This window comes from Mobula hypostoma, chromosome 13, assembly GCF_963921235.1.
Source record: "Mobula hypostoma chromosome 13, sMobHyp1.1, whole genome shotgun sequence".
Classification (NCBI taxonomy): Eukaryota; Metazoa; Chordata; class Chondrichthyes; order Myliobatiformes; family Myliobatidae; genus Mobula; species Mobula hypostoma.
The window spans coordinates 83094681-83111140 of record NC_086109.1 but is presented as its reverse complement, the minus strand read 5'-3'; the positions used below and the strand labels follow the sequence as shown (position 1 = coordinate 83111140).

The window sequence follows — 16460 nt, the reverse complement described above, 5'->3', positions numbered from 1 at the left end:
GAAATGTGTTTGAGAGCAAGAGTTGATAGTGGAGGAAGGCAAGCCCCTTTCTTTAAAAAAGGAGGACATCTCCCTTGTCCTGGAATGAAAAGCCTCATCCTGAGAGCAGATGCGGCGGAGACGGAGGCATTGCGAGAAGGGGATGGCGTTTTAGCAAGAGATGGGGTGAGAAGAGGAATAGTTCAGATAGCTGTGAGAGTCAGCAGGCTTATAGTTGACATCAGCAGATAAGCTATCTCCGGAGATAGAGACAGAAAGATCTAGAAAGGTTGGGGGGGGGGGTGCGGGGGCTGGTGAGGGGTCGGAGAGGTGTCGGAAATGGACCAGGTAAACTCGAGGGCAGGGTGAAAGTTGCAGGCAAAGTTAATGAAGTCGACGAGCTCAGCATGCGTGCAGGAAGCAGCGCCAAATCAGTCGTCGATGTAGCGAAGGAAAAGCGGGGGACAGATACCAGAATAGATTTGGAACATAGATTGTTCCCCAAAGCCAACAAAAAGGCAGGCATAGCTAGGACCCATACGGGTGCCCATAGCTACACCTTTAGTTTGGAGGAAGTGGGAGGAGCCAAAGGAGAAATTATTAAGAGTAAGGACTAATTCCGCTAGACGGAGCAGAGTGGTGGTGGAGGGGAACTGATTAGGTCAGGAATCCAAAAAGAAACGGAGAGCTTTGAGACCTTCTTGATGGGGGATGGAAGTATATAGGGACTGGACATCCATGGTGAAAATAAAGCGGTGGGGGTCAGGGAACTTAAAATCATCGAAAAGTTTAAGAGCGTGAGAAGTGTCTCGATCATCGGCAGGAAGGGATTGAACAAGGGGGGATAAAACCGTGTCGAGGTATGCAGAAGCGAGTTCGGTGGGGCAGGAGCAAACTGAGACAATAGGTCTGCCAGGACAGGCAGGTTTGTGGATCTTGGGTAGGAGGGAGAAACGGGAAGTGCGAGGTGCGGGAACTATAAGGTTGGTAGCAGCGGATGGGAGATCCCCTGAGCAGATGAAGTCGGTGATGGTGTGGGAGACAATGGCCTGGTGTTCCTCAGTGGGGTCACGATCGAGGGGTAAATAAGAGGAGGTATCCGCGAGTTGTCGATGTGCCTCGGCAAGGTAGAGGTCAATACGCCAGATGACAACAGCAACCCCCACCCCCGCCCGTTTGTACCTCCTACCCAAGATCCACATCAATGTAAGAATGTTCTGATCTCCATCAATCCAGTGTTGCTCAAATCTAAAAAAAATATGATAAACTTGTGAAGAATAAGACGATGAAAAGACTTGTGGAACTGTCATTGAAGAGGTCGAAGAATGGTTAGACACAATGGCATCATAATATCTTCCAAGAGTTAATGATGAATTGTTAATATAAATGTCATCAATGGAATCAAGATTTTAATATAAGTGTTTCAAAACAAAACACTGTTAAAACAATTTGCTCACTTTGAGTTCATACTTACAGATTCCTTTGTCAAAATTCGAAGTGAATTTTATTATCCGAGTACATATACTGTATGTCACCAGATACAACCTATGGGCACACTCAATAAATCTATAGAATAATAACCATAATAGAATCAATACAACACCCAACTAGGGCGTTCAACCAGAGTGTAGAATACAAGAAACTGTGCAAATACAGAAAGAAGAAATAATATAAATAAATAAATAAACAAATAAGCAATAAAGATTGAAAACATAAGACGAAGAGTCCTTGAAAGTGAATTTATAGGTTGTGGGAACATTTCAATGATGGGACAAATGAAGCTGAACCATTTGGTTCGAGAGCTTGATGGATCATGGATAGTAAATCTCCTGAAGCAGGTAGTGAAAGTCCTGAGGCTCTTGAACCTTCTTCCTGATGGCAGCAGCGAGAAGACACCATGCCCTGGACGTTGGGGGTTCCTGATGATGGATGCTGCTTTCCTGTTGCAGCGTTTCATGCAAATATGCTCCAGGGTTGGGAGGGACTGGGTCAATATCAACTAATCTCCGTAGGATTTTCTGTTGAAGGGTATTGGTGTTTCCGTACCAGGGTGTGATGCAGCCAGTCGATATACTCTATACTGTGCATCTACAAAAGTTTTTCAAAGTTTTAGATGTCATGCTGAATCTCCACAACTCCTAAGAGCATAGAGGTGCTGTTGTGCTTTCTTATTGTCAAGGGCCCAGGACAGTTCCTCCGAAATAATAATGGCTCGGAATTTAAAGTTGCTAACCCTCTCTAGCTCTAATCCTCCGATGAGACCTGGATCCTGGACCTCTGGTTTTGTTGTCTTGGTCTACAATCTGTTTCTTTGTCTTACTAACATTGTGTAAGAGATTGTGATTATAACACCACTCAGCCAGATTTTCAGTCTCCCTCCTCTGTGTTGATTCATCACCACCTTTGATTTGGCCTACCATGGTGGTGTTATCAGCATACTTGAATATGACGTTGGAGCTGTGCTTGGCCACACAGACATAAGTGTAAACTGAGTAGAGCAGGAGGCTAAGCAAAGGGCTTTGAGGTGCACCAGTGCTTATGGAGATTATAAAGGAGTTGTTGTTGCCAATCCGAACTGACTGGGGTCTGCAAGTAATGAAATCCAATTGCACAAGGAGGTATTGAGACCAAGATCTTGGAGGTTGTTGATTAGTTTTGATGTATTACATCTAGACCCCAGGTTGTGGACGCTGAACTGCAGTCTATAAAGAGCATCCATATCTACGCATCGTTGCTGTCCAGATGTTCCAGGGCTGAATGAAGAGCCAGTGAGTTGGCATCTGCTGTGGTATGTTGCTCCAGTAGACAAATTGGCATGGATCTAAGTCACTTCTCAGGCAGGAGTAATTAAGTGAGAGAGGTAGAATTAAGAGTCCAATAATATAGTAGCCACATCTATTTGGAGTATTATGAGAGAGTGAGTGGAATGGAAAATGAAGTGAGGAGGAAATGGAGGCTCAGAGGTATTCCTGAAGATTGATTGGAGATATTCTGCTGTCATCATCCAATCTGCATACAGTTTCTCCAATACAGAAGAGACCACAACCTGGAGTCTAGATGTAATACCCTAGAGGATAGAGTGGTTGTGCACAGCAAAATTACTAGGCTGCCAATGTGGACATCTGTCTAACTAACATAAATACAAGAAATTCTGCAGATATCGGGAAATGCAGATAAACACACATAAATTGCCGGAGGTTCTCAGCAATTCGGGCAGTATCTATGGAGAGGAATAAACAGCCAACATTTTAGGACAAGACCCTTCATCAGGATTGATCATAGAGGGTATGCTGATGAAGGGTCTTGGCCCAAGATGTCGATTGTTAATACCTTTCCATAGATGCTGCCAGAACTGCTGTGTTTCTCTGGTATTTTGTGTGAGTTGGTGTAAATAACAAACGGTCTGTTTTCAAATCCCTCCACAGCAGCAATACAATTTCAATTTAGGCAAATATAGGACATTAGAAGCTTCATGAGCCAAAACTCCTGAGAAACTTAAAGATTGTCACAAAGCACATCTTAATAATATAGGGTCAACGTTACTTTAAAAGTTTGTTCATATGCTTATATTCCGAGAAATTTGGAATTAGAGAATCAAGAGGTTGCATTTATCCTTTATTAATATTTCCCTGTCGACGCCGCTGAAACGTCCTGTAACGTTGCTTGAATCTAAATTTTTCATTGCAGCTGTGCGTACATGTTCTTGTGCATTTGGCAACAAACTTGACCATGACTTTGAATTTGACTCTGTTCTGACTCATGGGATACGAGCCAAACAAAGTTGTTCATTCTGATAAAAACATTCGGCAGGTCTGAACTGAATGTGAACGCATCGCACTCAGTATTACCCAATCTCCAAGACTTTGTCACGAAACAGCTGATATCTGCAGGTCACCTTTTGTCTGCTGAAATCACAACTTCAAAGAAAAACTTTCTATTACTGTACTCGCAAGGTGTTCTTTATCGGTAAGTGTACAATTGTAATTTTATCTCGAACCGAGGTTAGTTTAGATGCATTTTATAACCAGTTTGAGACTGAGAACATTTGCAATGCACTTGTGTTGCAAAATATTAAAATTACCACCTCAGGGAAGATGTTACGGAACGGAAATTCTGATTTCCAGCGCCCACTGAGCAAGAGTCGACAATGTACGTTCCATGAAGGGAAGTAGTTCATTCAGCACAGCTGATTGGGAGGTCACATCTCCGAAATCCTTTGAAGCTTTTCAGGGAAAGAACTATAAGAATACATGAAATTAGGGCAGTGGAGAATGTCTAATTTCATTAAGAAGATTACAAGGTTCTACATGGCAGTCCGATTTTGGAAGGTTCGGTCGCATGGGATTCAGGGGGAGCTACTGAGGTGGATTCAGACCTGGTTCGATGTGAGGAAGCAGGGAGTCAGTTCTCTGACTGAGGGGATATGACTCGTGTGGGGTAAGAAGCAGAATGCCAATTCTCCAACTGGAGGGCGTGGAGGACCTCCGATCAGTGTTATAAGACCATAAGACCAAAAGACATCGGAGTAGAATTAGGAGCAGCAAATCGAGTCTGCTCCGCCATTCCATCATGACTGATCCCGAGTCCCATTCATCCCGATACACCCGCCTTCTCACCATATCTCTTGATGCCCTGACCAATCAGGGAATGATCAACTTCCGCCTTAAATATACCCGGAGACTTCGCCTCCACTGCAATCTGTGGCAGAGCACACCACTGATTCACTGGTCTCTGGCTGAAAGAAAAATCTGTTCTAAAAGGTCACCCGTCAATTTTGAGGCTGTGGTCTCTAGTACTGGACAGCCCCATGGTAGGAAACATCATTCCCACATCCACCCTATCCAGTCCTTTCAACATTGGGTAGGTTTCAATGAGATCCCCATGCATTCCTCTAAATTCCAGTGAGTACAGGCCCAGAGCTGCCATACGCACCGCATAAGTTAACCCTTTCATTCCTAAAATCATCCTTGTGAACCTCCTCTTGCCTCTCTCCAATGACATCACACTCTTTCTGAGATATGGGGCCCAAAACTATTGACAATACAACAATTGTGGCCTGACTAATGTCTTATAAAAGTTCAGCATTATCTCTTTGCTTTTATATTCCATTTCCCTTGAAATAAGTGGTAACATTGCATTTGCTTTCTTTAGCACAGACTCAACCTGTAAATAAACCTTCTGGGAATCTTGCACGAGGTCTTTTAAGTCCCTCTGCAACTCTGATGTTTGAATTTTCTCCACGTTTGGATAATATTCCACACTATTCCTCCTTTTATCAAGATGCATTATTGTACATTTCCCAACACTGTATTCCATCTGCCACTTTATTGCGCATTCTTCCAATTTGTGTAAGTCCTGCTGCAATCGCATTGCTTCCTCAGCACTACCTACCCCTCCACCAATCTGTGAATCATCTGCTAACTTTGCCACAAATACATCAAATCCGTTATGCAAATCATTGACAAACAATGTGAAAAGTAGCAGCCCCAATACTGACTCCTGAGGAACACCACATGTCAATGGTACCCAAGCAGAAAAGGCCCTGCTCACTCGCTGCATCCTACCTGTCAGCCATTCCTCTATCCATGCCAGTGTCTGTCCTGTAACGCCCTGGATTTTATCTTGTTAAGCAGCCTCATGTTTGGCACCTTATCAAATGGGTACTAAAAATCCAAGCAAATGACATTCACTGCCTCTCCCTTGTCCATCCTGCTTGTTACTTCCTCAAAGAGCTCTAAGAGATTTATCAGGCAAAAGTTCCCTTCACAGAAACCATGCTGACTTTGACCTTATTTTATCATTAGTCTCCAAGTACTGTACCCCGAAACCTCATCCTTAATAATAGACTCCAACACTTTCACAACCACTGAGGTTTAGCTAAATGTGCTGTAATTTCCTTTTTTTCTGCCTTACTCCCTTCTTAGAGTGGAGCGACATTTGCAATCATCCAGTCCTCCAGGACCATTCCCTAATCAAGTGATTCTTGAAAGATTATGACCAATCCATCCGTTATCTCTTACTAACCTCTTTCAGGACACTGGGATGTAGTCGATCTGGTCCAGGTGACTTATCCACCTTATGAATTTTCAGTTTTCCCAGCATTTTTTTCCTTATAATAGCACTCCTGCTCCCTGACAATCACAGACCTCTGGCACACTGCTAGTGTCTTGCACAGTGAAGACAGATGCAAAGTACCCATTAAATTCACCTGCCATTTCTTTATCTCACTTTAATACCTCACTAGCATCATTTTCCACTGGTCCAAAATCTCTTTATTTCATTCCGCTACTGATACATGTGACTTGTGCTTCTCCCTCTCAAACAGCAGTATGAATTCAATCATATTATGATCACTGCCCTCTAAGGGTTCCTTTACATTATAATATTTATTATTCATGATAAATGTAAATTATTTGGAATATGAATGTACGTGACATGATTAACAGCTCCAGTGCAACTACAAAGCTTTGTGGGCTTCTTGATAATGAAGCAAATTTTAATGAATTTCAGGGATCACTTCGAGAGATGAGCTGAGGAATGGCAAAAGTAATTTAACTTACATATCTGTGAAATGATGCATTTTGGACATGGAAAATGCATGGTAGGACATATAGAGTTCATGCTAGTGTACTGATGGGGGCTGTGGAACAGAGGGACCAGGGAATACAAGGGCATAGCTCACTGAAGATGGCCGTGCAAGTAGACAGGTTGGTGAAGAATGCATTTAGTATACTAGCCTTCACCAGCTGGGGCATCAAGTTTAGGGGTAGGGAAGTTACTTTGCGATTATATAAGATGAATCTGTGGTTACATTTGGAGTATTGTGTACAGTCATGCCCTCTTTGCATTGCTACAATGAGGGAGGAGGTGCTGGATCCTGAAGGTGCACGCTCAGGTTTTTAGAACAGCTTCTTCTCTTCGTCATCAGATTTCTGAATGTTCCATGACCCCACGACCTCTCTATTCCTCCTTCACACTATCTATCTATCTGTACTATGTTTATCTATTTCTGAATTTCTCGATTCATATGGTGATTATGTATTTACTAACTTATTTGTCACTTATAGTAATTTTAATGCCCTGCACTGTACTGCAGCTGCAAAAAAAACCAGTAATATTTCAGTGATAGTAATCCTGGTTCTGATTCTAGATAGAGATGGTCTTTTAACTCAGCTGGTATTTACAGCTTTTTATCGCTTTGAAGTTTAACTACATCACCTTCAATTTAGACTTTGGGCTGTGCCCTGTCCGACAGAGGTCCTGTGCCTCCCTACCTATGACTGCTGGAGGGTGAGTAAGCCACATGTGCCCCATTCACACCCTGAGAGGATGAAATTGACAATCTTTACAGGATATCTCAAACAGTGTCACGTACCCCGTGACGGGGATAAAGAAACCAGCAGAAATAGAAACCACTTTGGAGTCTCGTATTGCTATAAACTACTAATATTTATTAGTAACTACGCACTACAGTAATATCAATGTAAATAAATCACACAGATTAGCAAAGATTATATATAAAAGTAAGTGTGGAATATATATGTATGAAAACCAAGCTTCTTTAAGTCTAGGGGTAAAAAGATACAGTCTTATGATGTTGAGTAAAGTTCAGTTCAATTCAGTTCGTGGTATTTAGTTGAGTAGTGATGGAGAGAGAGAGAGAGAGAGAGACAGAGAGAGAGAGAGTGAGTTGAGTCTTCAGGTGAGCTGATGCCGTCGATCTGCTCGTCGTCCTCCGAAATCCTTTACAAGTCACCGACCTTGACTTTAACCGGGGGACCGGTTTTCCTGTGGTGGAGCTATCACCCCGGCAAGGGTGGACACATAGACAACTCCCCACCAGTCAACCCCTTCTTCAGCGGTGGAATAGCAATTTGGATCGATCCGCCTGATCGATCCTCCAAAACCCACTTTCTCTGTGGGCACAACAATGCTCATTCAGTGTCCAGATCATGTGTCTGATGTCTGTATCGTCTGACCTCCCACTTATTTCTCTGTGCTGAGCATCACCTGTCATTCAAAGAGTCCCTTCTTCCTTTGTCTGTGAAGAAAATGCACAAGCAGGCAACAAGTCCTTGAAGAAACAAGTCCTGCAAGAGAAGAAGGGTTACACCTGCCCATTCACCTCCTTCCTCACCTCCCTAAACAGTCTTTCCAGGAGAGGCAACACTTTAACTGTATCAGGTGATCCCGATGCAGCTTCCTCTACATCAGTGAGACCCCAGTGTCAATGGGGGACTGCTTTGTTGAGCACCTTTGCTCTGTCTGTAATAAGAAGGATTATATGGTGGACAATTATTTTAATTCCAATCCCCATTCCCATTCATACATGTTCATCCATGGACTCCTCTACTGCAAGATCAGGCCATTCTCAGGTGTGAATTCTGTCTGGGTAGCCTCCACCCTGATGGCATGAACCTTGACTTATCTAATTTCTGAACATTTATGCCCCTCCCCCCTTCTTCCATTCCCCATTATGTTTCCCCTCTTAACTTTTCTCTTCTCCTTACCTGCCTATCAACTCCCTCTGGTGCCCCTCCTCCTTCCCTACCTCCCATTGTTTGCTCTCCTCTCTTATCAAATTCCATCTCCTTCAGCCCTTTACCCTTTTTCACATATGACCTCTCAGTTTCTCACTTCATCTCCCCTTCCTCACCAATCTGGCTCACCTATCTTAGTAAATCAAAGTAACTTTGGATAGAGAAAATAAGTTCTAGTTTCAGGCTTAAACCAAGGGACAGTTTTCGTGTCTCACCAAATCCACATGACCACATATACAACATTGACATGGTGCGCTGAGGTAATTAATCAGCAGCAATACTTGTTATGTTTCAGTGATACTTTCTGGCAAAGTTATCCCATCCTCTCCTCTCAGCAATAGTTAAAGTTAGGCATGCAGCGGCGACTTTATTAGGTGCAAGCAATGAAAGTAAGCAAAAAGCATTTAGAACGAAATTCAGTCCTCAGCCATGGAGCCAAGACCAACCGGAGCAGGCCCACAGCCTCAGACATGGAGCCCAGACCGGCCGGAGCAGGCCCACAGCAGACGTCCCACCCTGCAAAAACTTATTTCAGGGAGGTAGCACCCCCGCCCCCCGCAACCCCATATCTCCCCCCGGCTCCCCCCCCCGTCGACCTCCAAGGGTGTATGGAATAGTTTGGTTAGTGATTTTGTCTAATCTGTAAACCAAGTTGGGTATATGCACAAATGTGACATTAAAATATGTACTTATATTATATTATCATGTTTATTCTATTACAACTTTAAGCAAGTCTGCAGGGAGTTTGGCATCATCACATAGAACATCAATAGCATAGCTCCTTGGCAGCTAGCCAGCTAGTTTAAATCAGGGGTCCCCAACCTCTTTTGCACCAATATTGACAATATTCTTGCGGACTGGCCGACGGAGGGGGGCGGTGGCGTTGGTGGGTGTTAAATGTAACCAGAATATAGGTGAAAAGTCAAGTATAAGTCACTTTATGTGGCTAATACACTCAATTTCGTTCCTAAAGGGGTTTATCTAATGCAGCGGTCCCCAACCACCGGGCCACAAAGCATGCGCTACCGGGCCGTGAGGAAACGATATGATTTGGCGATATGAGTCAGCTGCACCTTTCCTCATTCCCTGTCACGGCCACTGTTGAGCTTGAACGCACGCGAGGTCACTACGCACGTGTCATCCATGTCAGCGCGGGAAGAAGATCAACTCCTCGAGCTTGTAAATGACGGCGGGCTGAAAAGTATGTTTGACATAACATCTCTGCTGGCATTCCGAATCAAAGTCAGGGCTAAATATCCTAAGATAGGCACAAAAGCACTGAAAACGTTGCTTACAACATATTTCTGCGAAGCGGAGTTTTCTGCAATGAATGCAAGGAAAACTAATTTGCGGAATAGTCTGGACATGAGGAACCCCCTTTGAGTACAGTATTGCTGTCTCCCATCACCCCTCGATGGGACCATCTTGTTGCAGGAAAACAAGCCCAGGGCTCCCACTGATTCAGCGATATTGGTGTGTTGCAATGATTTTATATGTTCATACGGGAAAATATGTGCTGTGTGTTTAATATCCAAACGTTACTTAAAATGTTATGATGCTATTGACTTACTTATATAACATATAACAATTACAGCACGGAAACAGTCCATCTTGGCCCTTCTCGTCCGTGCCGAACGCTACTCTCACCTAGTCCCACCGACCTGCACTCAGCCCATAACCCTCCATTCCTTTCCTGTCCATATACCTATCCAATTTTTCTTTAAATGATAATATCAAACCTGCCTCTACCACTTTTACTGGAAGTTCGTTCAACACTTACTTCAAGCTCCCCTGTCCTCCCTTGATAATTGACTTATCACAATATTCATGCGAGGAAAATATGCGCTGTGTGTTTAATATTAAATTCGTTAGATAAACCCTTTTAGAAACTAAATTGAGTGTATTAGCCACTGATCACCGATATTCCAGTCGTGATTAACAACCCCCCCCCCGAACAGAATCGCCAAAAACGATTTGCTGGAAAAAAATCGGTGGGCACATGCGCTCTGGTGCCCGCGCAAGGCTTCATGGACATTGTCGTCTTTCTCGGGGTAAATACAATGTATTTGACTGCTATTCTTGTCCGTTGGCAACCCTACTCCCCGCCACTCCCCCGGGTCGGCTGGTCCACAAGAATATTGTCAATATTAAACTGGTCCGCACTGCAAAAAAGGTTGGGGACCCCTGCGAATTTAATATTAAACACACAGTGCATATTTTCCTTGCATGAATGTAGTGATAAGTCAATTATAAAAGTGGTCCCAAACCTCTGAGCCGCGAAGAATGCAGAGGTACAGTGGTGGCCGGAAGGTACCCAGCACATCTTTAAGTAAAAAGCCGAAATAAACAAGCTAATTGATTGTCGCCTCTGATCTGGACCAACATTTACGTGCCAGCTGGTACCTAACTAATTAGCTTATTGATTTTGGCTTTTATCTTAAAGATGTTCTGGGTGCGTTCCGGCCACTGCTGTATTCTTAACGGCCCGGAGGCTGGGGGCCACTGAAATATAAGTCACTTATAAGTCAGTAGCATCATAACATTTTAAGTAACGTTTGGATATTTAATACACAGCGCATATTTTCCTCGTATGAACATATAAAATCATTGTAACACACCAATATCGCTGAATCAGTGGGAGCCCTGGGTTTGTTTTCCTGCAACAGCACGGTCCCATCGAGGGGTGGTGGGAGACAGCGATACTCGAAGAGGGTTCCTCATGTCCAGTCTATTCTGCGATTTAGTTTTCATTGCATTCATTGCAGAAAACTCCGCTTCGCAGAAATATGTTGGAAATGGAAGCAACGTTTTCAGTGCTTTCGTGGCTGTCTCAGGATATTCAGCCTTGACTTTGATCCAGAATGCCGGCGGAGATGTTATGTCAAACATACTTTTCAGCCCATTATCATTTGCAAGCTCGAGGAGTGGACCTTTTTCCCACGCTGACATGGATGATGCACCTGGGACATTCACAAATGGGTCACGGACCCATTCCTTTGCACGTCTTGGGTCACTGATGACCTCATGTGCGATAAAATTCAAAAGTGCATGACAGGGAATGAGGAAAAGTGCAGCTGATTCATATCGCCAAGTCATATCGTTTCCTCTCTTAGCACAAAGAAAGACCAAACAGGATGCTTGCTCTCCCTCTCAAAAAAAGCTATTTCCGGGATATTGTATATAATTTCCGGGCTTCAGGGAGCCACTATCGATATGCGGGAGACTCCCGGAACTTCCAGGAGAGGTGGGATGTCTGTCACAGCCTCAGTCATGGAGCCCAGATGGGCCGGAGCAGGCCCACAGCCTCAGCCTCAGTTCAGCAAAGAGTGCAGGCAACGTTGCAGAGCGGCCAGCAGAACTGGCCCATCCTTGCCTCCAGTCCTGACACCCTGCCCTATTAATCATCTGGCCTGGCATTTAAATCCTCCGAAGATCGGTTCATTCCTCTCTCAAAGTCTGGGACCAGCTGCATCGATACACTCTGGGCCTAGACCCCGCCCCCCCGCTGCTTCCTCCTCCCTCTACCCGCCATACTTCAGCCCATGCCCAATATTTCCAAATTAGTCCGATGCTTAGATGGAGCAAATCTCTGACTACCGGTTTCGGTGCAAGGGCTCTGAGACTCCTCCACTCCGCTTGCTTCGACTCTGACTCTGTCTGAACGTGCCTTGTCCTTGCTCCTGTATGCACACTTCGACCCTCAACTCAGCCTTGCTTTCTCGTTGTTTGCAGTGACCGTGTACCATGAATATTTATAGGAAATATGTTATAAAGAAAATATTTAGTTTTATTTCTTACTTTGAAAACCACCATAAAGTCGTTGCTCACCCTCAGCCACATCGCCTTAAGATGGATTCGATATTTGTATTAAACAGCAGGTGTATAGGTGTACCTAATAAAGTGATCTCTGAGTGTACATCGATGAATCTCAAATTTACAGCTTCCTTATCTTTGTGGTTTAACCATATCGCCATAAATTCAGCACACACTTCAAATATGGCCTGTCCTACAATAGCTACATATGTTTTAATGTTACAGGCTGTATAACTCAGATGTTCCCCCATTCTCACCTTGAGAGGATGAAATGAACAAACATTACAAGATATCCCAAACCAGAAAATGTAACAGTGGGAATCTCAGGTCTTTGTGGTGGAAGATATACATTCCTGATCAGGATTTGTTGCTATGGGGCATAAAAAGTCAGAACTTTCCATTCCACCACTCCTCGTAAAGCCTGATTTATACTTCTGCGTCAATTGTATGCCATAGGTACCGCGTACCCTACGCCGTAGGGTGACATGCACCTCCCCTAAAAAGTAACTCGCGCGTCGTGGTGATGCAGACCGCAATAACTGTGATTGGTCCGCTTGGTAGCATCGCATTTCCTCCTACGCATTTCCAGTTGCTTTTCTCCGCCATGTCTGTACACTGATACAAAATAAATGGTTGGAGACGATGAACCAAATCATCAAATCTACCTGCTGTCATCCAAAAATATTTGAAATGTATTTCCTCGTCCATTTCTCTCACAAAGAAACTCAGCACAGTGGCATAAAAACCCCACCACCAACTAGCGTTTTGGTGGTGAATTGCAGAGCGATGCTGACACAACAATGCATGCTCACTACGGCGTAGGGCATGGCAGAAGTATAAATCAGGCCTACGGCGTAGCTCGTATGAACAAGTATAAATCAGGATTTTTTCTGGTATTTGCAATGCAAAGTCTTGCTCTTTGAGCTTAAGAAAAGAACCTGTTGCTCACTATCCCTGTTGTAACTTGTTACCCTTGAACCAGAAAGGTGACCTAGTTGTGCAGCTGAGTTCTGCTTCCAAATTATATTTGTATGTTGTATGTTGTTCAAATTCAGCTACAACCGGGAGTGTCCATACAGTGAGTAGAGTTAAAGTGGCGACAAGAAAACACACTACTACATGTAAAATATTTTTGTTGCCTATTTATTATTATGCTTACCAACATTTCTAATTAACTCTACAACAGGATCGGTGTGATCAGCTATTTTCAAGATGGATAGTCCTGGATGGAAAGGCAGATTGCAGATTGCATGTGTTCTTAGCATTTTCATCATGCTGCCTTGTCCAGTTACACAAGGGGCTAAAATATTGGTTGTGCCTGTGGATGGAAGTCATTGGATCATTATGGAGATACTAATAGAAAAACTAAAAGAACATGGACACAATATCACAGTGCTTTCTTACTCATCAAATTTCTATATAAAAGAAAGACCAGATCTCTTTGAATTCATAACGACTAAAAGTGAAAAATACATTGAACAACCTAGTCCTATCAAGCTGATTAAATTGCTTGTGCAAAATTCATTGGAAAGCTTCCAGAATGGTTGGACAACATGGGGCAAAATTAAGTTGCAGTTATATTCAAATGTTTTCAGGTATTATTTACATAGCTTGCTTCAGAATAAAACCAGTGCAATATTTGAAAACAAAAGCTTGTTAAACCAACTGAAGAATGCAAATTTTGAGATATTGCTTACAGATCCTGTTTTAGTTGCTGGTCCTATGCTTGCCTATTATTTAAAAATCCCGATGGTGTATAATGTTCGATGGCATAGTATTGGAGAAGCTCATTCTCATTTTTCCCCATTGCCACTTTCTTACATCCCCTATCCAGACACACACTTTACAGACAAAATGAATTTTCTCCAGAGAACAGAAAACATTGTGCAATATCTTATTCAGCTAGTCACCGCAAAATTATTTATATACCCAATTCATAATGAAATCTGTCATCGACATCTGGGACCAGACACAGACATCCAAACACTTCTCTTGAGGGCTGATGTGGTGCTGATGAGAGTCGATTTTGTGTTTGAATTCCCAAGACCCACCATGCCAAATTTTGTGTACATTGGAGGCTTCCAGTGTAAACCAGCCCGACCACTAGCGGCAGAGTTTGAAGAGTTTGTTCAAAGCTCAGGGAAGCATGGACTTATTGTCATGTCATTAGGATCCCTTATTGATTCCTTACCAAAGCAGATTGCAATGGAAATAGCTGAGGCATTCGCTCAAGTACCCCAGAAGGTTATTTGGAGATACGATGGAGAAATCCTTCCCAATATAGGTAATAATACACTACTGAAAAAATGGATCCCTCAGAACCACCTTCTGGGACACCCCAACACACGAGTCTTCATTTCTCATGGTGGTACCAATGGTATTTATGAGGCCATCTACCATGGGGTACCAGTGATTGGCATGCCTCTTATTTTTGACCAGTTTGACAATGTAGTCAGACTTGAATCCCGAGGTGCAGCAAAGATGCTTAATGTTGCAACTCTGCAGTCAACAGATCTATTGCAGGCACTTAATGAGGTGATAAACGGCACATTTTACCGGGATAACATGAAGAAACTCTCTGCTCTCCACCGGGACCAACCAGAGTCGCCAATGGAGAGAGCTATTTTCTGGATTGAGTATGTTGCCCGACACAAAGGAGCAGGGCATTTGCGCTCTGAATCCTACCAACTGCCCTGGTACACTTACTATTGTGTGGATGTGATGGTTTTTCTGTTGTCCATGTTCCTCATGCTCACAGTGCTGGTGGTTGTAGCACTGAAGAAACTTTGTCGTATGGCATGTAGAAGAAAGCAAAAGACTGAGTGAGGTTACATTATCTTGTGTTGGGATATGGTGTTTTATGTTCTTTATATTTACAGTAATTGATTTTTTTCTGAAATTAATGCATGGAACCTTCTTTCCAGATTGCATGAATTTAGCGAAGGTTATTTTGAGAATAAATCACCAGCAATAGACACATTATATAATAGACTTTGTGCTTTGATATGCATAAAAGAATTATAACTAGCTGATCCATATTTCACCCGGAAAACAGGGGACGTAAAAGAGTAAAGTGACCAGAGGTGTAAGAGAAAACAAACTAATTCAGCTGATCTAAGAATAAAGAAATATTCTTTTGAAAGTTATTTGATTTTAATGATTCTTCATGTCGGTCTAATTAGTTTTATCACTCATGAATCCTAGTGAAATTTTGGTCTAAAAATTATGCAAGAAAGGTCAATATTCAGTGTCAAATGTATCTTTGATGCTGATTGCAATACAGAACAAGTAGTTTTCAATGTGCAGGAAAAATGTATTTACACATATCATCTGCAGACAAATGGGAAGCAATATCAAGTGATCTGAAGAGGAATGAGCCACACAGTTCCCTAAACCTGCTGAGTCACTCAGATTCGATCAATGTATTGTATACATTAACCTTAACATGTTTGCTCAACGACAATCTATCAATGTTCATCAACCAATTATCCCTCCAGACCAGGGGTTCCCAAACCTTTTTCATGCTGTGGACCAATACCTTTAAACAGGGGTTCTGCGGACCCCAGTTTGGAATCCAGCTCTAGACTAAGTAGCTGAAGTAACTTGAGTGAAAAGAGTTGCAAATATCCTAAATTTGTAACATGCAAAATGCTTACACTTGTATACCCCTCCTCCAACTTATATCCATTTGTATCTATACATCATTGTAATGTCAAGGTTCAATTGAACACAGGCCTAGGTGATGCAAATTGTCCTTATACTTTATCCTATCACTCCTTAATTGTGGTTATATTTGCTCTAAGATGTGATACCCCAACATGTAATCTGTCTCAAACAACAGGAATTCTGCAGATGCTGGAAATTCAAGCAACATACATCAAAGTTGCTGGTGAACGCAGCAGGCCAAGCAGCATCTATAGGAAGAGGTGCAGTCGACGTTTCAGGCCGAGACCCTTCGTCAGGACTAACTCCTGACGAAGGGTCTCGGCCTGAAACGTCGACTGCACCTCTTCCTATAGATGCTGCTTGGCCTGCTGCGTTCACCAGCAACTTTGATGTATGTTGATGTAATCTGTCTAGAGCTTTTGCTTTGTTTGTCTGATATCTAATCTATTTTTATCACTTAAT

General features: G+C 43.0%; 2 protein-coding genes across 3 annotated transcripts in view; both read left to right on the top strand.

The window, feature by feature from the left end:
- Window positions 1-3805: 3805 nt before the first annotated feature.
- On the top strand, window positions 3806-15748 carry LOC134355732 (UDP-glucuronosyltransferase 2C1-like). Of its 2 annotated transcripts, XM_063066071.1 has the most exons (3): window positions 3847-3945; window positions 7209-7269; window positions 13519-15748. In XM_063066071.1, exon 3 carries the CDS (start codon window positions 13545-13547, stop codon window positions 15156-15158), a length of 1614 nt encoding a protein of 537 aa, XP_062922141.1. In that variant the 5' UTR covers window positions 3847-3945; window positions 7209-7269; window positions 13519-13544; the 3' UTR covers window positions 15159-15748. The 2 variants fall into 2 exon arrangements, with proteins under 2 accessions (XP_062922140.1, XP_062922141.1); XM_063066070.1 differs by lacking the exon at window positions 7209-7269 and having other exon boundaries at window positions 3806-3945; window positions 13519-15746.
- LOC134355734 (UDP-glucuronosyltransferase 2C1-like) overlaps window positions 3806-16460 on the top strand; it is a 31392-nt gene continuing 18737 nt past the window's right edge. Inside the window, exon 1 of the mRNA XM_063066073.1 lies at window positions 3806-3945. The gene's annotated coding sequence lies outside the window, so the exon portion shown is untranslated. The remainder of the gene's footprint in view (window positions 3946-16460) is intronic.

Coding starts and splice junctions, on each gene's coding strand:
- LOC134355732 (XM_063066071.1), top strand. CDS start 13,545: ATGGATAGTCCTGGATGGAAAGGCAGATTGCAGATTGCATGTGTTCTT.